The sequence below is a fragment of the Sinocyclocheilus rhinocerous genome, unplaced genomic scaffold (assembly GCF_001515625.1).
Source record: "Sinocyclocheilus rhinocerous isolate Xijiao unplaced genomic scaffold, SAMN03320098_v1.1 scaffold1053, whole genome shotgun sequence".
Lineage (NCBI taxonomy): Eukaryota > Metazoa > Chordata > Actinopteri > Cypriniformes > Cyprinidae > Sinocyclocheilus > Sinocyclocheilus rhinocerous.
The window spans coordinates 741,534-763,750 of NW_015638958.1; the positions used below are offsets into that span (position 1 = coordinate 741,534).

Sequence of the window (22,217 nt, forward strand, 5' to 3'; positions counted from 1 at the left end):
CAATATGAGATCAGGTACCAAATGAATATATGGGATATAATATAGGCAACACAGTATTATGTAAAATATAGTTATTTGGGTGTATAACAAGTCATAAGAGGTTATAAAAATATCACAATATTGTATTCTGTATCTTTATAAACAGACAATAGTATTAATAATGTTAATAAATGAAAAAGTGAATACAATGGTGCATCTATTATCATACAATCACCCATAATAAATTATGTATAATGTAAGAAAACAGAAATATAAGATATGGAAGCCAATATTAAGTAAAAAAAATATGGTTATCTGAGAGATTTAAATGTACATGTACTGTTTTAATAAACTTACGTTTTGTATAAGCTACAGATAGGTTTAAAAATGCAACTTAAAAATATTAACAAAAACAAACAATCATTCAAATGTTTTTAAAATATTCTAAAACGCACAACATAGGCGTATAAAAGGGATATTTTATTTTAATGTATCATTTTACCAGCGTTGCCTCCAATCAAATAGCGTATTTGCGTGTATTTATTATATATTAAAGCTGCATGTGTTTACTATGTTGATATTTCTCTTTCAATCCTGCGCTACTGTAGTTTGACCGACTGTACTCTGTCACCTGGAAATCTTGCCCTCATTAAACATGGAGTCCTTGGTTTTTCCCAAGCCTACTGAAGCCGTTTGCCATCAGTACGTGTGACCCCTGAACCTGTTCGAGTGTGTGAGTGTGTGTGTGTGTGTGTGTGTGCGCGAGTGCCAGCCCTCCGCCATATTCACTGTTATCTTGCCTTGAGAAAGAACAGGAGCATTCGCGACTGCCTACAAGAACCGAAACTGTGTTTCTACACCGAACCTGGAGACCAGCCGACGGGCATAATACGGACTAAAGCGATGGCGAGGAAAAAAAGCAAGCAGCAGGGCGTCGGGGCCAAGGATTTAGTGTCGGGACAGCAGCAGTTGAAGCCCGGCGATGCGGGAGCAGCAGCGGCAGCAGGAGGCGGCGCTGGCGGCGGAGGAGATGCAGGAGCGAGCAGGACCAATCAGGTAGCTAATGCTAACGCGTACATCCAACAACACACCTCCTTGAGCCGGTTAGCGCGGTTAGCGACTTGATTGTAAATTATTTTTACGGGCGCTATATCTAGGGCTCTGTTGCACATGCAGTTATTTGTGTTTTCGCGCTTATTTTGTGTTTTGTAGCTCCTGATTAGCGATGTCCGATTCATGAACGACTCGGATCATTTTGTGAATCGGTTCACCAAATCGGTCTAAATGATTCGTTTACGAAGCGGACTGAATCTGTCAGAACAGTTCTCGAATCAAGACAACTGACTGAGAACATTTCCATTGACATTATTGAGAGATAGATAGATAGAGTTAAAAGTATTTTATTTTATGAGCAAAGATGGTTAAAAAAAACGTGTTGGAAATATGTTGACAACAAAACAGTTTGTTTTAATGAAACGTGTTTACTCGAACAACAGCGTTTTAATAAAACATCTTCTGAAATGTGTAAATTAAGTTTGTATTGCTTAATGTAAATTATATTTACATTATAAATGACGTTAGAGAGCTAAATCACGTCTAAAACGAACATAAATGAGACATGAAATTACACTAAACATGCTTATTAAAAACTTAAAAACAAAAAAGCTTGACATCAGTATGTGCAGATTACGCCGCTCTGGGATGCCAGGGACGACGTGATGTCGTATTTACGTCCGGACGTAAAGGACTCTCTGAATCGGTTTTTGAACCGGTTCTTTGAAACGAACTGTTCGAGTGAACCGTTTCGCGGAAATGAGTCGGATTTCCCATCACTACGCTTGGTCTCGCGCTGCACGGGCGGAGCAGCACTAGCTCGCTCGCCACCTATGCAAAGATATAAATAAATAAATATATTGCCTTCAAATCAGTCTAATAGCTTCAAGCAGTGCAGTACCTTTCATCTGAATGTCTTATACGAAACTGATTGTATATGTATAGCTGGTTAAAGAAAGCTAAACGAAAGTATGTGAAGCACAAAGCTAACAGTGTGTTATGTTGCTGTCGTCTACTGCTGTGGCTACTAAATTATTCCTGTAGAGATCAGGCTAATGCGGTGCTACTAACCCAGCCATGGGGTCATACTTTATGTTCTGACATAATTACCATGTGTTTTTGCATTAAATTACTATGGAGGCATATTTACTACGTGCCAAAGAGTTGCGTTATTGCCATACGGTTCAGTTCTGGTAGCCTTTCATGGTTACCAACCTGCTAATATGATTGTTAATACTTCCAATGCACAAAAACATAAATAATATTTGAGCTGATGTATTTAACGTTATGATTGTGCACAGATTGGATCTTGTAGGTTTTTTTTTTTGATGGGTTACAGTAGTCTTGCTGAACCTTTTCAGTTTTCTATAATAATTTTAATGTTGGAACAGCTCTATGTATAAAACCTATATTTGTGTTGTGATTTACTTCTGTTTTGCAATAGAAAAATAATCTACAAATACTGAAGCAGCAAACTTTGCAAAACACAAAATGTATGTCACTGCCAAAACTTTTGGCCATGACTGTAGCTAGCTAAACTAGTCAGTCTGTTTTTTTTTTAACTCATTTCCTCTCATCCCACAGTCCATGCACACCTGCTGCTTGCTGTGCCATCGGGAGTTTAAAGACTGGGGGGCAGGCCAGGTAAACGGGCTCCCCAGTCAAGGGTCCAAACTGGCAGAGGCTGTACCTGCTCTCTCCCAGGCCCTGCTGAGGGAGGTTCCAGGCCGCAAGCTGGCAGACGCCGTGCCTTCGCTCTCCCAGTCGCTGTTGGGTGAGGTGCCGCTGTGGATCTGCCAGAGCTGCAGGAAGAGTGTGGAAGAGGAGGAGAGGAGAACGATTCAGGAGCAAACTGTGCAGGTAATTGAGATTAGCTCTGGGTAATTCATAGAAATTCACATTTTATGGACTAGTGTTTATATTACGCAGTCAAAATGCATTATCTTTAATTAAGAGTTTAGAATATGGTGAATGTTGTGTTGAATTTTGTGAAAAGAAATAAGTTGTACTTCTTAATCTATAAGCTGTAGCATTTGGATTTAATACAAAAATATGAAACAGAGTGGTAAACGAATCATGCTAAAACTTTTCTTAAAACTGACTTAGCTTTTCTAAACCATTCTTGGTCATTTGTGACTTTTAACCAACCAATATCGCAGTTCGTACTGGTGTTCAAAAACCATACATTGTAAAAATGTTTTTCGAAGTTGTATATAAAACAAAAATATTGGAGTGCGTATTACAAGAAAATACATTTCAGTTTTTCTTAAAAATATCACATTTAATTCAGTGTGTTGCTTCACATTTTTTTGTTATTGTGAAATTGACTAAATTTACTACTTGTAATTGTGAAAATTGTTTCTACACCATTTTTTAAGGGTTAAAAAAATCTTAAGATATGCAATTGTTTGCATTTGCAATTTGCACATGCAATTGTTTCCAAATACATCATTTTATACCTAGCATTCTTTTTTGTAAATCATTTTCTTATGCTGTCTTCCTTGAAATTAAATAGATTTTAATAAAATTACATGTGTAAAAAAAAATTATAAATATAAAATAAAAATTATTGAAAATACAAAAAAATATATATGTATTTTAGTTAATTAAGCATTTTAATATTATCTAATGCAATGACGTTCATATATTAAGTGCGTTCAAGTCATTTTTAGTTGTAAGTTGTATGTTGATACTGTATCAAGTGATCCATTTTTGGGGCTTATTTTTATTGGAAGATTGCACTAGCTGACTGAACAATGTTCATTCAGGTTTGCTGATGTTAAGTTTGCTTCCATTCTTTTATTGGATGAAGAACACCGTGCCACAATTGTGACCAAAACTGTCCTCTTCTTTAGAACAGAAAGCTTAGTATGTGATTGAAGTCAATCCTGTGTACACAACACACAAAAAAGACCAAAAAAAAAATCTGATAGCACAATTTTCCATGCACCCTGTAGATCCCTAACTGTTTCTGTAGACATGCATTTTGAGGTGTTTTCTGTCATTTGTCTAAAAGATGAATGTGTTGTTATCCAGGTGCCACTGTCCCACTCGTCCTTGTGTAAGTCTCAGAGCTGTGGGAACGGTTATCCAGAGCATAGCTCAGTGGATTGGGACCCCAGCTCCTTCCTCTCCGCGCGCAAACTGTCTGGCCTGTGGAATTCAGCTCATTCTAACGAAGGGTCTCAATGCAACCACAGCACACCTACGCTTTCACAGAGTACGTCTCTCTTATTTCATTAGACCTACACGGTGCTCTGGAACACTTGATTCTGGTTGTTCAGTTGCAGCATGATATGCAGCCTGATATTTTTGTATGATGACCACTGAATTGACCGTCTCAGGCATTCGATTTCCTACATAAGTGCTAGTTTCAGCTTTCACATCACTCCATAATTTCTTCTTTCTTCTCGGATTATGAACTCGAATCAATATGTCATGCTCATTTATTTATTTATTTGGTTTTTAGCTGTGTAATAAGTGGGATAATGTACAGTATTGTGGCAAAATAAAACCCTGCAGGGTTGATATACAGGTGCATCTCAATAAATTAGAATGTCGTGGAAAAGTTCATTTATTTCAGTAATTCAACTCAAATTGTGAAACTCGTGTATTAAATAAATTCAATGCACACAGACTGAAGTAGTTTAAGTGATCAAACTTTTCTTGTATTCTGCCGAGTGGTTTTCTTTAACAGATGTACAAATACTAGTACAATTACTGTTATTTCTTGTCCTGATAGGCGGAACGTTGGGACCAGCTTGCCATGAGAAGAGATCCTCTCATGACGCTCCCGGGAAGGCTGCTAAAACATTCGGGACTAAAGTCTGTCCCTACAGTCATCCCGCATCCCAGAATTCCAATGCGGCTTCTCCTGGGACACTGTCTGCCTCCACTGATCTATGTAAGACCAACCCCAAGCACTTCAAGACAATGTGTCGACGACCAACTCCTCCAGGTAAGAACACAATTCAGGCCGCGATATGAAATAAGGGTAACACTATATGTTAGGTTTTAATTTTTTATTAATGCATTAGATGCATTATGAACTAATAATGAACAACAGCATTTTTGCAGCATTTATTAATCTAGGTTAATATTCATTTATAAATATACTATTTTTAATTCATGTGCATTTATCACATTTACTCATTTTTATTTATACAATTTAAAGGGGTCCTATTATGCTTTTAGATTTTTTTCAACTTTAGTCTGTAATGTTGCTGTTTGAGCATAAAAAAGATCTGCAAATGTGAAAATGTATTGGTATGCACTATCGTTCAAAAGTTTGGGGTTGGTATGAGTTTTTAAATTTAAAAATTTATCTTATGCTCACCAAGGCTGCATTTATTTGATCAAAATTACAGTAAAAACAACAATACGGTGAAATATTATTGCAATTAAATATAACTGTTTTCTATTTTCACACAAATGTAATGTAATTTATTCCTGTGATGCAAAGCTGAATTTTCTACAGACATTACTTCAGTCTTTAGTGTCACATGATCCTACAGAAATCATTCTAATATGCTCATTTCGTGCTCAAGAAACATTTCTTATTATTAAATAAGTCTTTTGTAACACATGTGATCAATTGAATGCATTCTTGCTGAGTAAAAGTACTCATTTCTTTAAAAAAAAAAAACACTGTAAATTTTACTTAATGTAAGGTTCATTGTTGGTTCATGATACCTTATGCATTATCTAATGTAATTTACCACTTTGTTTAGACATATTTACATATGATATCAGAAGCTGCTTTAAATCGCAATGCTTCTATTGACGTTGTGTTTAGGTATAGAAGATAATCGATTAAGGGGTTGAAGTGCTTGCACTAATTTTAGCGCAGTGTCGCAGTAGAAAGACTAAAGGAGATGGTGTGGGAGAATATGTATGCATACTATACCTGTCAACACTCCCGTATTTCCTGGGAGTCTCCCGTATTTCACACCCACACCCCTCCCGTTTTGTTATTTCTCCCGCATAACTCCCGTAATTTGTGTGGCCCAAACCTCGTTATATGAATGATCACATGAATATATTACCCCAAGGTTGTCCAGTTGCCAGATCTTGTATGAAACGCATCCTACTCACACAATCCATACATCATACAAATTTCAACCCATTTGTGACCTCAACCTGGCAACCAGTTGCAAAATCCAGTTGCGCTTTTGATATCTGCGCAGGTAGCAGACATGGGAATTGAGCGAAATGGTAGGAGAAGACTCGGGTGGTGTCTTATAATATAAAAAATATATATACAAACGTAAATTTAACTAAAAAAAAAGTCTATGCATAACCTGGTGTTTTATTCGTATCTGAAATTTGGAGATGTGACCATTACGGAGCGCTAAACACTCTCATGCAGTGTATGTTTCATTCAAACTCGGTTTATGTGTGTTTTTCAAGTCATTTCCAGGTAATAAATAAAGTATCTGAGTGATGCAGTGCTAACTGATATAGCATTTATTACAGTAGCCTATAGAAACTAAACAATATATTTTCTGCCTTATTCTGTGATAATTTTTTTTTTTTAAAGTGTAGTATATAAACAAATCATAAAATTAACCATTAGGAAAATATAGGAAAAAATATTACAGAATACAAATAGTTTTCATCAGTGCATTTAATTTTGTAGCCAATTAAAAGAGATAAGAAAAAATGCCCTAACCATACACAATGTGACAAGTAAGTGTCAGACTACATTAAAAAGGAAATTTTGCTGTAACACATACAATTTTTATGTATAATAAACTGTCATGTAAAGTGAGATTATGAACCAATGAAGTTTCAGTGGGCAGTACCACCGGTCGCAGCAAATATAGAAACCAAGCGACCGATAAAATGTCCCGTTGCTTGTTGCTGTCACTCAAATTAACATGAAAGAGATATGATTTATCACTTGTGTCTGGCCAGGATACAGTATGTGCAAACTTTAAACTAAATAGACATCGCTTAACTACTAAATAACTAAGAATTAAAACATGCAATTTTTTTACAGGTGAGGCGTTCCACCCAAATGACCACCACCAAGCTGCAGACCTGTCAGTGCCGCCCAACAGTCCAACAGGTCTCTCATCCCAGCATTCCTCGCTGCTGCCTCCCAAGCAAAACTCCAGTCAGCATGTTCACGTCAACTCCGCTAGTTCGGGACTGCCTTCGCACGCTCCCTTCTCCCCACTGGTACCAAACATTCACGCTCCCGCAACCAAGCACTCGAGTGGGGCGGACAGTCCGGTAGCCCTACACAAGCCCAGCGCCTGCAAGAACTCCCACATTCCCGCTGTTAACACACAACACGGCAAACTCAGCAACTCGCTCATAGGATGCAGTCACCCGTGCAACGGACACAGTAACGGCAGCTCTGTAGCCTCCTCTAATGCTGGCCATCTAACGTCTGGGGCGTGCAGGTGAGCATCGGTGGATGTACACTGAGCATCGGTTGTTTTTATTGCTTAATATTTCTGTGTGGTAAGTTGTGATGTTTCGTATGAGCAGGGACCAGGCGTGTAAAGGGCACAAGTTGCCCAACGGGTCATTGTGTCACGCTCCACCCTGTGAGCTTGATGAAGGAGATGATGAAGACAGCAGCTCGGAGCGCAGCTCTTGTGCTTCCTCCTCCACCAATCAGAAGGACGGGAAATACTGTGACTGTTGTTACTGCGAGTTCTTTGGCCACAATGCGGTACTTTTTTTGTTTTGTTTTTTAAAGGGTTTTTGTGGGTCTTAAAAAGGTCTCAGTTCGCCATTCCACAAATGAAAGACTTAAAAGGTCTTAAATCTGAGCAGAAAGTCTTGCAAAGTCATGGCATTAAATGTTGCATGCTCTGCTAAACATGAATATCTTCGTCAGTGTTTTTGTCTTGTTTTCCACCAATACAAATATCTCAGCATCCTCAAATCAAGATATTTACTTGAGATACTAAATGAAGATGTGTAGTCTTGTTTTTTGAAAAATGGAACAAAATTAGGTGAGTTTATGCTGAAAACAACAATAAATATCTGTCAATAAGATTTGTTCGTTTTTAAAAAAACTCACTTCTTTTTAATGAATTTCCCAGCAAACCAGACTTCTAATCTTATGTAATTTTGTTTCTGATGTATCTTGATTTTTAGATTCTTTATACATTTGTATTAGAAAACAATATACATGCTGAATAAAATTTGCAGTGTAAAAATAAATAAATCATTATTGGTTGGAAGCAGAGGTATTCAAACCTTAAGCTATTTTTGTGAAATGAATGAAAAAGTAATGGAGATTGTATTTTAAAACTTTGAAATGTTGCTAATACAACTAATGTTGTGCTCCCTAGACATTTACATTGTGAAAACATATTGGTGTATTGTGTTCCCTGCTATTTATTTCTTAAATTTGCTTTACTTGGTCTTAAAAATACCTTAAATTCTTACTATTCTTTCTATTTAAATCTGCAGAAACCCTGTCCTAATGCTCCATCTTTAATGTTTAATCATTGTACTAACACATTATGTTTGTTCTCTGTCTACCATAACTAAAATGATTTGTTTTCCTCTGTACAGCCTCCGGCCGCCCCCACCAGTCGGAACTATGCTGAGATCAGGGAGAAGCTTCGGTCCAGGCTGACCCGCCGTAAAGAGGAACTTCCTCAGAGGCAGGATCTAGACCCGGCAGCACCGAGTGCCATAGACCATCGAGACGTGGATGAACTATTAGACTTCATCAACAGCACAGAGCCCAAGCCTGTCAACAGCGCCAAGGCTGCAAAACGGGCACGGCACAAACAGAAGAAAAAGGCACAGTGTTTGTTTTCCAATTCAGTTTCGTGTATAAATATCCGGAAAAGAGATAATTACAACTGCCATTATTTCTGGTTCAGTTGGTACATTGGAAGTGAAAGATCCTGAATTCTGGAAAAATAAGAAAACTGAAAAAATAAAATAAGCACCAAATCAGCATATTGGAATGATTTCTAAAGGATCAGGTGACAATGGAGACTAGAGTAATGGCAGCTGAAAGTTCAGCTTTATCATCATTAATTACAGAAATATATTAAAATATATTAAAATGTTTTTTTGTAATATTGTAGTAATATTTATAGCCTGGGTTAGCGTAAGAGACTAAAAAAAAAAAAGAATAGTGTGCTTAAAATATTATTTTGAATTTCTTTTACTGTTGTAAGTATTTCTACCAGGCTTCTGTTTCGATATTTTAGCTTTTTGAACCTCTGCTGCCTTTGATTTCCAGAAATAGTTTATTTTGAAGCCAACTTGCCTTTTGCGTTCTTTATGCAAATGCTGCATTTACTCTTCCAACTTTCAAAAAAAATATGATTGTGACTGATTTCTCAACAATCTTGATCAGGAGAAGGAGAGGGCTCTTCAGGGCAGTGTTGAGGCAGCCAGCAGCGAACCCCGCTCGGCATCTCCCCCCGACCCCGTAGAAGATTCAACTCCGGACGGGGAAGCGAACAGACTGTTGGAATGGCCTCAGCTGGAGCTGGAGCGAGTTAACAGTTTCCTGACCAGCCGTCTGGAGGAGATCAAAAACACCATAAAAGACTCCATCCGTGCCTCCTTCAGCATGTACGACCTCAACCTGGACGTCAACGACTTCCCGAAAAAGGCAGCGACACTGGAAGGAAACCATCTGCTGTCTCACCTCAATGGATCTTCTGATTTGCAGCAGATAGACTTGGATCTGGCGCCTCTCTCACTGAGGAACTTCAAGAGAGACCTGGATATAGTAAACGGTTGGGAGGACACCACCACTGCAGCCAAAGACATCCAGAGGCTCCACTCCACGCCAAGTCTTTCCAAGCTCATCCGTGTGCAGTCACAAGAACGAAGCCCAGCCACGGGTTCAGAGTCCATCCAGCCTGGCACCGCATCTGCGGCCAAGCCCAACGATGCGGCCCTTGAAACCAAGCCCACAACTGGAGCCGGATCCAAGACAAAAAAGGGTAAGAAACAGCAGAATCAGAGGCACCAGGAGCAGGCGACTCAGGAGCAGGTGACCAGTATAAAAACGGCAAAAACTGAGACGCACAAAGCGCAGGAAACCAGGGCAGCTGATTCAGATAAAAGCACCAAAGGTGGATCCAAACAGAACCACCAGACTCAGCAGCAGGCAGACTCACAGAAAACAGGAAATAAGAGAGCAGAAGAGGTCAAAGCTTGCAAGCAGTCATCCAATGGAGCCTCAAACGGTCACCATAATACAGGGTCTAACACGCAGAGGGGGAAGAACGACCTCTTGGAGGCACGGGGAAACAGGTCGGAGCATGACGTAGACACTAAAACCAACTCCAACACTTCCAGTTCACAGCAGCAAGCACAGCAACCGAAGGGAAAGACTAAAAATAAGAACAAAAACAAGACGGAAAAATCGAATAACGCAATCGGTAAGTGAACTTTGGGCAATATCAAGTTGGTCTGATCTTGTAGGTCTGTTGCATCAGACCAATTTACAGCTCTTCATCCCTTTTTTCCCCCTTTCTCCCTGATAGATGATGTGTTCCTTCCCAAAGACGTCGACCCTACGAAAATGGACGAGATTGATCGTGAGGTTGAATATTTCAAGAGGTAAAGTCCAAAACAAACCGCTCTGTTAATTAGTGGCATTTGACAAACATTACTATCATAATTATTATTATTGTTACAATAGAGTTACTTTTTTAATAAATATCAGTATTATTTTAATAAGTATACGATTTTGTTCTAGTGAGATTTCACTAGCTGCGATACCATTACAGATTTGCGCAAAACTTTTGCAATATTTTATAAATGTCGATTAAAAAAAACTATTGCAAAATGACGGCATTTCCATTAATCAGTGTTATGTGACTAAAATGTAACTTTTTTTCTTCTCCTGATAAGACACGGCGACGGATGTTGGTAGGCCCCTTATACTTGAGAGAGGCCATGTATGAGGTGTTTCTTGGAGGTTATAGTACATTAAAGAATGATCATGTGACTTTTACGTACACCAGGAGACCTGTAAATGCGAAAAAACGGTTTCTATTGCAGTTAGGCTAAATATTCCTTTTTCGAATTGCCTGAAAAACCACCTCATGAGAGTGTAAAAACTTTTTTGCAATATATGGGACTTCTTGCGAATTTGATTTGTTTCCATTGGGTGTATTTTCAATTCGCAATTTCGATTTGCGCAATTTGAAGGGTAATGGAAGCGCAGCTACTGTCAGTGGGGCTTACCAAGTGCAGATATAGAAACCAAGTGATGAAGATACAGAAGATACAACCTCCTGGCGCTCATCGCTAGAAGAATATCTTAGATTTACATGGAAGAGATATTAATTGTCCTTTTGTCACATTACAGGTCATTCTTGGAACAAGAATGTCGTAGAAATGTAAAAAATCTAATTCGTTGCTTAACCTTTTTTTTTTTAATCTCTCAATTTTTTTAGGTTTTGCCTTGACTCTGCTAAACAAACCCGACAGAAGGTGGCTGTGAACTGGTCCAACTTCAGCCTCAAAAAGATGCCCTCAAATGCAGCTCAGTAACAGATGCTTGCGAATTTGATTTGTTTCCATTGGGTGTATTTTCAATTCGCAATTTCGATTTGCGCAATTTGAAGGGTAATGGAAGCGCAGCTACTGTCAGTGGGGCTTACCAAGTGCAGATATAGAAACCAAGTGATGAAGATACAGAAGATACAACCTCCTGGCGCTCATCGCTAGAAGAATATCTTAGATTTACATGGAAGAGATATTAATTGTCCTTTTATCACATTACAGGTCATTCTTGGAACAAGAATGTCGTAGAAATGTAAAAAATCTAATTCGTTGCTTAACCTTTTTTTTTTTTAATCTCTCAATTTTTTTAGGTTTTGCCTTGACTCTGCTAAACAAACCCGACAGAAGGTGGCTGTGAACTGGTCCAACTTCAGCCTCAAAAAGATGCCCTCAAATGCAGCTCAGTAACAGATGGGTGATGGTAAACAGACCCCCTCCCCTCCCCTCCCAGCAAGACTGTACTAAAAACCAGTTTGGCCTTTGGTTACTGTACTTAACACCTGATGGGCCTAAGGTTTCTCCCTCTCACAGCCCTTTCTGCCTCTATGCCACGGGACCTTGATTTGACCACCAGTCATCAAACACGTTTTCATTTGACCTATTGTTCACGGGGGATCACAATGCATCCTGAACTCAGTCCGAGAACTTGCATCCTGTTATCGCTAAAACACATTCGGGTACTGATCCAGTGCATCTACATGCTTTATATGTCGTATGTACACAGTTGTTTTACAATAAAAATGTTTTAAATTCACAACAATGGTGCGGTTTGGCCCGTCACGCTTTTTTCAGCTGTTCGTGTGTTTTAAAAGGTACTTCTACGGTTGCACCATCATGCATTTTTGCAGACGCCACTCACCCTGCAAATATACTGTAGTCTTAGAATAGATACGAAAAATGTGTTTTTTTTTTGATAATACAAAATTCGAATTGCTGTATCATGTCTGACTGTCATAATGGAGGTAAAAAGGCAGCAAAGACGGTTGTGTTCACTGATGTGTTTTAGTTTGTAGAACTGTCCATGTGAGATACAAAGATCTGGATAGATTATACTACACCCGTGTCATTTCACAGTCGAATTTGTGAGGCCAAGTGCAGCTGTGACAGTTTATATGCACAAAAATGAACCGTGCACATGGACTTTGTTGTCTTTTAGAACAATGAGAACATCCGTACCTATGCTTACAATGTATGATGTGTGAAACTGTTTTGTCTTATTACTTCGGACATTTTCGAGAAAAGAAAAAAGGAATCAACACTAAAAAGAAACTGATTTTAAAGACCTGTATCTGTCGACTGTGTCACTTTTATACATGAAATCTAAGGTTGAGCAAATGAGCTGTTTCCTTTGCATGATGCGTAAAAACTGACAAGTATAGGCAACTACAGATCTCTCCCTTGTCCTTCAACTCTGTATGGAATGCTGTTCCAAACTGACTGTTGGCAAAATTTCCTGACCGAAATCTTATGGTAGTGTCCCTGCTGATCCTCCCATGTGGTGGTTTGGATATAGTTCTGTGCTGTGACCACGGTCTCAATGCTGTTGTGAGTTTCAGTTTGTAGTTGGTTCTGCAGCAGTGCACCCTTGTTTTGGCTGCATGATGATATCAGACCTGAATTTATACATCCCAGACACTTGCAGCAGTTCTGCTGGTATAGTTTCAGTCCACTGGTGCGTAACAAGTTCAGACCTGTTTTAATTTGTTACATTTGCAATGGCATTTTATGATTTAAAGGGGCTTTAAGATTCCCTTCAGTGGTACGGCGCTTGTAACATCTGGTGGCCCTTTCCATAGCTTTGTATGTCTGCGTCATACTGTTTTTTACTCATTTATCCCTGAAGCTGAGCCCCTTCTGGTAAAAATCCCAAATACAGATATGACTTCTTTTTTTTTATTATTATTAATTAGGGTCTCTGGGTTTATGATAAACTAAATCTCCTTTGAAGGATTGAGATCTCTTTGAGAAATCTGTTTTGAGTTTTTGTTTTCATATTTTTCCGACATCTTTGACTCTATCCAGGTGATATTAAACTAGAAGACATTATCTTAAACATTTGGAATGTAGATTTATACTATACCATTAATGGCCAAGTGTATGTTGGCTTTCTGTTTTATTTTGTTGTTTTTTATTATTATTATTCACTTTTGATACTGTGAAAATCTTTCATGCAGAAAGATTAAAACGTGACAGTTTTGAGAAAAGAAACGTGTTGTGTTTGCTTTCTAAATTTATATTTTGGTACCATGCAAATGTGGTAATATAAGAAACCACATAAATGGGAATGAGAAATTAGAACAAGATTTCGTTTTTGCGGTTAAATAATTATTATTTTTTTAACCTGTCATTATTTACTTACCTTCGTGAGTGAATACTTACCCTCGTAAAACCGTGTGACTTGAGATGTTACAATTTCTTTGAGAATGATTCACTATTCACTTTCATTTCTTTTTTTTCTCTCAATGCAAATGAATAGTGACTGAGGCACATTGATACTATTGAGCACATTCTTTCTTGCATCTCCTAGTTTATCTCACAGAAAGTCATACAGGTTTGCAACAACATTATGGTGAAAAATGTCCATTTTTAGGTGAACGGGTTTTTTTCCGAAATACATTGGTTAGTCCCTTTTGGGCCACCGTAGTGTACGTAAGCTGTACGTCACGCTTCCGTTGATCATTAGCACCGTAACATGGTAGCTAGTGTATAAACAATGCTTGTTTGGGTGTAATGTAACATTTATCTGATATTATTGTACTAAATATCGCAACTTCCGGTTCACGCGGACTTTAAAGCTTGTAACATCGAGCATCATGGAAACGGAAAACCGATCCAAAAAGGTGAGTTTTACTAATATGTATAATAAACGCACCTTGATAAGTAACGTTAAATAGATTCGAGCAACAGATTTAACCCCATTCACTGTATAAAACGTGCGATTAATTATATCTCGACAGGTTATCTGATGTATAATGACGTTTTAGCGTTTTATATAGCGAATTAAAATGTGGCGAAAATAAATTGACTTAGTGTAATTAATATAAAACTGTAAGAAGAGAATATGTGGTTCTGAACTGCTGTATAACTTCATGTGATGCTGTATGACATGTTTGCAGTTTGTATTATATGTAACACTTTGTGGCTTTTATGTAATTGTTAGAGAAACTATTCAGAGAAGTCTGGATCAGAAGGCTCAGAAGATGATGACTATGTGCCGTATGTTCCTGTTAAGATCAGAAAACAGCAGATGGTAAGCAACAGCGATATTTCATGCTTTTGCTGTTATATGTCCCAGCATCCTAATTGCCTGTGTTTATTTGATGTGACTCTAAGCTCCAGAAGGTGAAGCGTTTTCGTGGGAAAGGGCTCGCAGTGGAGGAACAGAAAGATAGTGGTGGAGAGCAAAAAGATGAGGATGAGGGTCTGGGTCCCCGATCCAATGTCAGTCTGCTGGACCAGCACCAACACCTCAAGGAGAAAGCTGAAGGTCTTTACACCCTCCCCTGTGCTTCATTTCTTATTTACGGTCTAATGCAGTGGGTCTCAATCAGAGTGTCAATATAGGAAAATTAAGCAACCACAATTCATTTTATGATTCTAGAAGTTTCAATAAACTTAAACAACAACAAAAAATCGTTTTTGCGGGGAGAAAGATATGATTTCAATTCACATCTTGATTGATTTTTTTTAGCATTTAATTAATAATTTTAATAAGTAATTAAGTCATGTTGCAGCCACCTTGTACGTTTGTTAAAGGCAGAGTAAGCGATTTCTGGTAGCCAATGTTGATATTTGAAATCACCAAAACAAGAGAAAGCTGAAGGTCTTTACACCCTCCCCTGTGCTTCATTTCTTATTTACGGTCTAATGCAGTGGGTCTCAATCAGAGTGTCAATATAGGAAAATTAAGCAACCACAATTCATTTTATGATTCTAGAAGTTTCAATAAACTTAAACAACAACAAAAAATCGTTTTTGCGGGGAGAAAGACATATGATTTCAATTCACATCTTGATTGATTTTTTTTAGCATTTAATTAATAATTTAATAAGTAATTAAGTCATGTTGCAGCCACCTTGTACGTTTGTTAAAGGCAGAGTAAGCGATTTCTGGTAGCCAATGTTGATATTTGAAATCACCAAAAAGACACGCCCCTTATTGCTGATTGGCTACAAGTTTGTTTTGCTATTCGGCCCGAATCAGTTTTCTAAAGTGTTTTTGAAAAATCACATACCCTGCCTTTAAGTCCACTTGATTGAGAACCACTCGACAAATAGAATTTGGACAGTAATGATTGTCTCGGAGTCATTTCAATCTTTCTGTTGGGATATTCAGTTTTTAATATTTGTAAATTTAGTATTTTTAGTGAGTTCTCTTTAGAAATGTTTATCACATTATTAAAATGTTTTAGTTTGTCCAACCTTTGTGTGAAAATCAAGGAGTCAAAATGAAATTCAAACATAGAAGTACATAAAGATCTAGTATTTTTTAGAAATCAACAACAAAGTATTTTTTGATGTACGTGATTAAAGTATTAAAGATTCTAAGCTACTAATCAAATAAGAAAAATTCTACTAATAGTTTTTTGTTGTTTTGTTTTGTAAATACAAAGATAATTCTTAAGTAGTTTCAATATGGGTTTTTTTGTTCATTTGTTATTTATTCTCAAATCTTATATTAATAATTGCAGCTCGAAAGGAGTCTGCCAAGGAGAAACAGTTGAAAGAGGAAGAAAAGATTCTGGAGAGTGTGGCTGAAGGCAGAGGTAAGCGAAAACAGAATGATTTACCAGATTAATTCATTTATTGGTTAGAAGTATTTATCATCATAAAAATGCATCTTTTAATATCTTTATCAGCTCTAATGTCTGTGAAGGAAATGGCCAAAGGTATCACTTATGAAGACCCAATAAAAACAAGGTGAGCTGCCTTTAACTCTCCATTCATTTGTCAGATCTTTTTTTTTGCAAATAATGACAACAGCAATTAACTTCCGATTTTCTCTTCAGCTGGAATGTGCCTCGTTACATTCTTGGCATGCCGGCAGCGCGGCACGAACGTGTACGGAAGAAGTACCATATTCTTGTTGAAGGTGAAGGCATTCCACCACCCATTAAGAGCTTCAGAGAGATGAAGTTTCCTCAGGGTAAGATTCATCTTACCTATTTTTACATGCAGCACCTCACTCGCAGCTTCACGCTAATGGCCCGCTCTCAACTTTAATGGTCTTTGCAGCCATCCTGAAAGGACTGAAGAAAAAAGGAATCGTTCGCCCGACACCCATTCAGATTCAGGGAATACCAACCGTGTGAGTTGCATGTGGGCTTGAGGCAATATTTAGCCATTATCATGCACTATCAGGAGGTCATACGTATATATATATATATATAAAATTTGTAGTTATTAAAATTAGTTTGTTTGTTTTAGTCTCTCTGGCAGGGACATGATTGGCATTGCCTTTACCGGCTCAGGGAAAACCCTGGTTTTCACGCTGCCCATCATTATGTTTTGTCTGGAGCAGGAGAAACGGCTACCCTTCTGTAAGAGAGAGGGACCCTACGGCCTCATCATCTGTCCTTCTGTAAGCCCACTCTGTCTCTGGCACATCCTGTGTCATCTGCCTGAAAAATGAGAAGCCGATTACCTATATGTAACAAAAATATTTCATCATACAAATCATAAGTTAAGAGGCAGACAGTACAGGCACCAGACAGCAACAGTATTGTCATTTATTTATTGCGTGTCTTTCTCTCCATCTGTAGAGGGAGCTGGCGAGACAGACACATAGTATCATTGAACACTACTGTAAACTCCTAGAGGATGAAGGGGCTCCGCAGTTGCGCTGTGCTCTGTGTATTGGGGGCATGTCTGTCAAAGAACAGATGGAGGTGGTAAAAAAGTGAGTCACATTGTTTAAAGAGTTTAAATGTACACCTCATGACGTTTAAAAAGGAAATGGTCAAAAAGATTGGGACATCATACTGGCTATTTGGATGCTGGTTGCTTTAGAAATCCCTTATAAACTTGCGAATGATTGTGTGATTGTAGCGGGGTGCACATGATGGTGGCCACTCCAGGCAGACTGATGGACCTGCTGAACAAGAAGATGGTGAGTCTGGATATCTGCCGCTATCTGGCTCTGGACGAGGCTGATAGGATGATTGACATGGGTTTTGAGGAGGACATCAGGACCATCTTCTCTTACTTTAAGGTACTTTTGTGCAAATCTCATTCTCCTGGTACTGTTTAGGTTATCCAATAATATAGCAGTTAGTCAGTAAATATAGTAAAATGTTCCCCTCCCTTTTTCAGTGTTTTCTTGAATATGTAGTGGTTTTAGAACTAGAATAATACTGTTTTAGAGGTAATGAATGTTTGTTTTTTTTAATAACCAGAGTGCTTTTTTTGCTCATTATTATGATTTGCTTTAGGGTCAGAGACAAACGTTGCTTTTCAGTGCCACTATGCCCAAGAAGATCCAGAACTTTGCCAAAAGTGCTTTAGTAAAACCCATCACCATTAATGTGGGCAGAGCTGGAGCTGCAAGTTTGGACGTCATCCAGGTAAGACATTAAGATTCATGCGAGGCCCAGCTTTATTCTTTCCTCATGTTCCTTTCGATCCTTTTAGTTGGTTTGTGAGCTTTGCCAAGGTCGATTTTTTTTTTTTTTTTTTTGAGTGTTGTGAAACACACTACTGTTTTAAAAGTTTGGGGTCAGTAAGATTTTTTTTTTGAGGAAATACATTTTATTCAGCAAAGATGCATTAATTCGAATTCAAATCAAATGCCGTGGTAAAGACATTTATTATGTTACAAAAGATTTATATTTCAAACACGTGCTGTTCTTTTCAACTTTCTATTAAATAAAAATCCTGAAAAAATTCATCCCGGTTTTTCCACAAAAATATTAAGCAGCACAACTGTTTTCAACATTGATAATAATAAGAAATGTTTTTGAGCACCAAACCAGCATATTAGAATGTTTCTGGATCATGTGACACTGATGACTGGAGTAAAATCAATTACATTTTAAAATATAACAAAATAGAAAACGTTTATTTTAAATAGTAATAATATTTCACAGTATTACAGTTTTGACTGTGTTTGTGATCAAATAAATGCAGCCTTGTTGAGCATGAGAGACTCTTTCAAAAACACAAATAATCTTAACCAACCCCAAACTTTTGAACAAGTGTATATACTAGAGCTGCACGATTAATCGATTAAAAAGATCGCGATCTCGATTCAAACACCCACGCAATCTTATTTTTATATGACAATGATTTGTCTGTGTCTATTAAACCTTTGACAAAGTCATATTGGAACATTCAAATATGTGTTTTCGTGCTGCCGCTGACACATAGAGACCAGTTATCATGTTTAGGTATGAAACAGCTTCACAAACAGTCGTTTCAGCCACACAGTATAATTTGTGTCTTACAATCATTCATATTATCACAGAAGTACTGGGATAACATTTTATAATTCAGATAAAAATGGAGCAAATCATCTTTTGATACGAATTTTCACTTCAAATAACGTTTGTTGATTACAATGTTTCGCCACTAGGTGACGACAAGTGACTGTTAAAAAATTATTTGTCATTGAATCATTCATTCAAGAGATTCGTTCAAAAACGCCGATTCATTCAGTAATGGAACAAATGAAGTATTTATGAGTTTGTCATTAAATCGTTAATTCGAACCAAAAATAATTCATTCAAATTAATGAAACATTTTTGAATAGAATGAGGCAATTAATATTTTGTCACAGCCTCTAGTAAATTGCATGTTATTTTGCTTAGTTCAAAATCATGGGAGAATTGCGGTCTCTGTTTGAAACAAAAACAAAAAAAATCGCGATTCTCAATTTATCCAGAATCGAGCAGTTCTAGTGTATATTAGTAATTCAGAACAGAACGTTTTACTTTATATATATATATATATATACACACACACATCCTGTCACTTTTAGGAAGTGGAATATGTCAAAGAGGAGGCCAAAATGGTTTATCTCCTGGAGTGTCTCCAGAAGACCCCGCCGCCAGTACGTAGCTTCTTGCTCTTCTTAAACCACATCTGAGATCCCTACATAATCTCTTCTAACAATCATACTTCCTATATTGTTTTTTAGGTATTAATATTTGCTGAGAAGAAAGCAGATGTAGATGCCATACACGAGTATCTTCTGCTGAAAGGTGTTGAGGCGGTGGCTATTCACGGAGGAAAAGGTATGACATCATCCATCTCAATCTGCTTGTAGCACAGACACCATCAATCAGCTTTATGCGTGCCGTTTCCCGCAGCTTCATGTGCTCTCCACCGGGTGTCAGCTTCTGCTGTGGTCTGGCTCCTATTATAGCACTGTGTGATGAGGGTGTTAAACAAGTGTTCAAACTATGTCAGAAGATTCGATCTTGCTTAATCTCAAAGCAGCAAAAGTGTATATGGCTTCACTTGACCGTGATCATGCACTAACAACTGCTGTTTGTGTTACCTTAAATATATAATAGTTATGAATGTGATTGTTTAGCACAAAGGTAAACAGGACATACAGTTCAACGACACGCTCCTTAATAAACTGTATATGTGCTTTTCAGACCAGGAGGAGAGAACGAAAGCCATTGAGGCGTTCAAAGAGGAAAAGAAAGATGTTTTAGTGGCTACTGATGTTGCTTCGAAGGGTTTGGATTTTCCTGCCATCCAGCATGTTGTGAATTATGACATGCCAGAGGAGATTGAGAACTATGGTAAAGTTTTCAGATGATTGTTTTTTGGCATTATTGGTTTATTGTTAAAGCTTATTGGTTTGTATACACTACCGTTCAAATGTTTGAGGTCAGTAAGATTTATGTATTTATTTACTTTCATTCAGCAGGACACAAAAAAGTGCCTTTATAATGCTACAAAAGAGTTCTGTTTCAAATAAATGCTGTTGTTCTGAGCCTTCTATTCATCAAAAATATTAAGGAACACAACTGTTTTCAGCATTTATGGGAGGAAATGTTACTTGAGCAGCAAATTACAATGATTTCTGAAGGATCATGAGACACTGAAGACTGGAGTAATGATGCTGAAAATTCAGATTTGCCATCACAGGAATAAATTACATTTTAAATTATATTACAATAGAATTCACAGTTAGGGCTGTGGATTTAACACTAATTTCTCAAATCAAATTGATGTGATTTATGATTAATTATTAATTAAATTAGATGAAGTAATTGGCACATCATGTAATTAATTAGATAGAAATAACTGCTGGACAGTTCAAAAAGTATCGAACTTTTAAAAAGAAATTGGCGTTTATTTTGAGCAATGATCGTACAAGCACTTCTTTTAGGGAAAACATTTGACAGAAGTTTATACAACCACTAAACCAACTTGTTAAGTGTCATTGCAAAAATGGTTCCGAAAAGTGAAGTTAGTTCTAAGAAAAACTCCTGCATATATATAACTGCAGATGCCAGATGTTTGAAATGTATGTAATGTTTATTTCACAGTCCACAGAATAGGCAGAACAGGTCGATCTGGAAAGACTGGAGTTGCCACAACATTTATCAACAAAGGATGTGGTAAGTTTTTTTTTTTTTTTTTTATGTATAGATTTATCTTTGGTGTTTGTCTTTCCATTTTCATTTCTTGTCATCTTATTGTACTTTCTTCCGAGATTAAATTACCACACACAATGGTTTATTTTTTCAGAGAATATACTGTATAGATTTGAGAATTGAGCATCAAAATCCTTTTTTTATAGATGAGTCTGTACTAATGGATCTGAAAGCTTTGTTGGTTGAAGCCAAGCAGAAGGTTCCTCCTGTGCTGCAGGTTCTCCAAACGGGAGACGAGACGATGCTGGATATTGGAGGTACAAATTATGTACTTATTGTTGAAACAAGCTTAAGTAGCCAGTTGAGCACATGCCCAAAATTATTGCAACATAGTATAGTATAAGATATTTACCTTTTTATTTTTCCATCCTAGGAGAGAGAGGCTGTACGTTTTGTGGTGGTTTGGGCCACAGGATCACAGACTGTCCCAAACTGGAGGCCATGCAGACAAAACAGGTCACCAACATTGGCCGCAAGGACTATCTGGCCAACAGCTCCATGGATTTTTAATGCTGTTTGCTACTTTGCCATCAGATCTTTCCTTGAGAGAGGCTCCTGTGTCGTGTCTTGCGTCATTTTGTACAAAATGTATTATTCTTGGAACTGTACATTTGTTTATTAATTTCAGTGAAACTATTTCTTGTTTGTTGCAAAATGCAGTCAAAAAGCTTTGTGTAAGAAAAAATGTTAAAGTTAGGATTTCCTAGAATTTTCAGTAGGTTTTGCTTCATAATGACATTGTCATGTATTAATGTAACAGCTGAATTGTTACAGTATTTGTCTGAAACCCACTCAGGCATGTTTTTGCCAGTTAATTGTTTTTTTTTTTGCTACACATCCAGTGTAAATAAATGGTCCGCTTATGCGCCCTCTTTATTTTATGATGCAAACTGCAATAAAATTCTTCTCTGACATTGTATCTCTTGTTACATCTCTGCTATTTCCTGTTTACAACCAAGCTTGGGTGATTGTTAATAAAGGAACACGTCAAGGTAAAGTTTTCAACGTTGGAGGAAATGAGGGGGGACCATTTTTAGCCGCTTGCTGGTGAATGACGTGGCCC

General features: G+C 37.5%; 2 protein-coding genes across 2 annotated transcripts; both read left to right on the forward strand.

Moving 5' to 3' along the window:
• The first annotated feature begins 694 nt into the window (after positions 1-694).
• On the forward strand, positions 695-12,298 carry LOC107750343 (protein FAM193B-like). The gene is made up of 11 exons (XM_016565687.1): positions 695-1,035; positions 2,617-2,892; positions 4,069-4,252; positions 4,775-4,990; positions 7,034-7,442; positions 7,531-7,717; positions 8,572-8,805; positions 9,374-10,412; positions 10,518-10,593; positions 11,436-11,513; positions 11,934-12,298. The coding sequence occupies exons 1-11, from the start codon at positions 883-885 to the stop codon at positions 11,950-11,952; spliced, it is 2,871 nt and encodes a 956-aa protein (XP_016421173.1). The 5' UTR covers positions 695-882; the 3' UTR covers positions 11,953-12,298.
• Positions 12,299-14,192: 1,894 nt separating this feature from the next.
• Positions 14,193-22,207, forward strand: LOC107750345 (probable ATP-dependent RNA helicase DDX41). The gene is made up of 17 exons (XM_016565690.1): positions 14,193-14,384; positions 14,705-14,794; positions 14,878-15,031; positions 16,235-16,309; positions 16,403-16,463; positions 16,553-16,689; positions 16,779-16,851; positions 16,971-17,124; positions 17,306-17,442; positions 17,592-17,754; positions 17,975-18,106; positions 19,519-19,590; positions 19,678-19,774; positions 20,144-20,293; positions 21,047-21,118; positions 21,301-21,411; positions 21,528-22,207. Exons 1-17 carry the CDS (start codon positions 14,358-14,360, stop codon positions 21,662-21,664), a joined length of 1,842 nt encoding a protein of 613 aa, XP_016421176.1. The 5' UTR covers positions 14,193-14,357; the 3' UTR covers positions 21,665-22,207.
• The last annotated feature ends 10 nt before the right edge of the window (positions 22,208-22,217 follow it).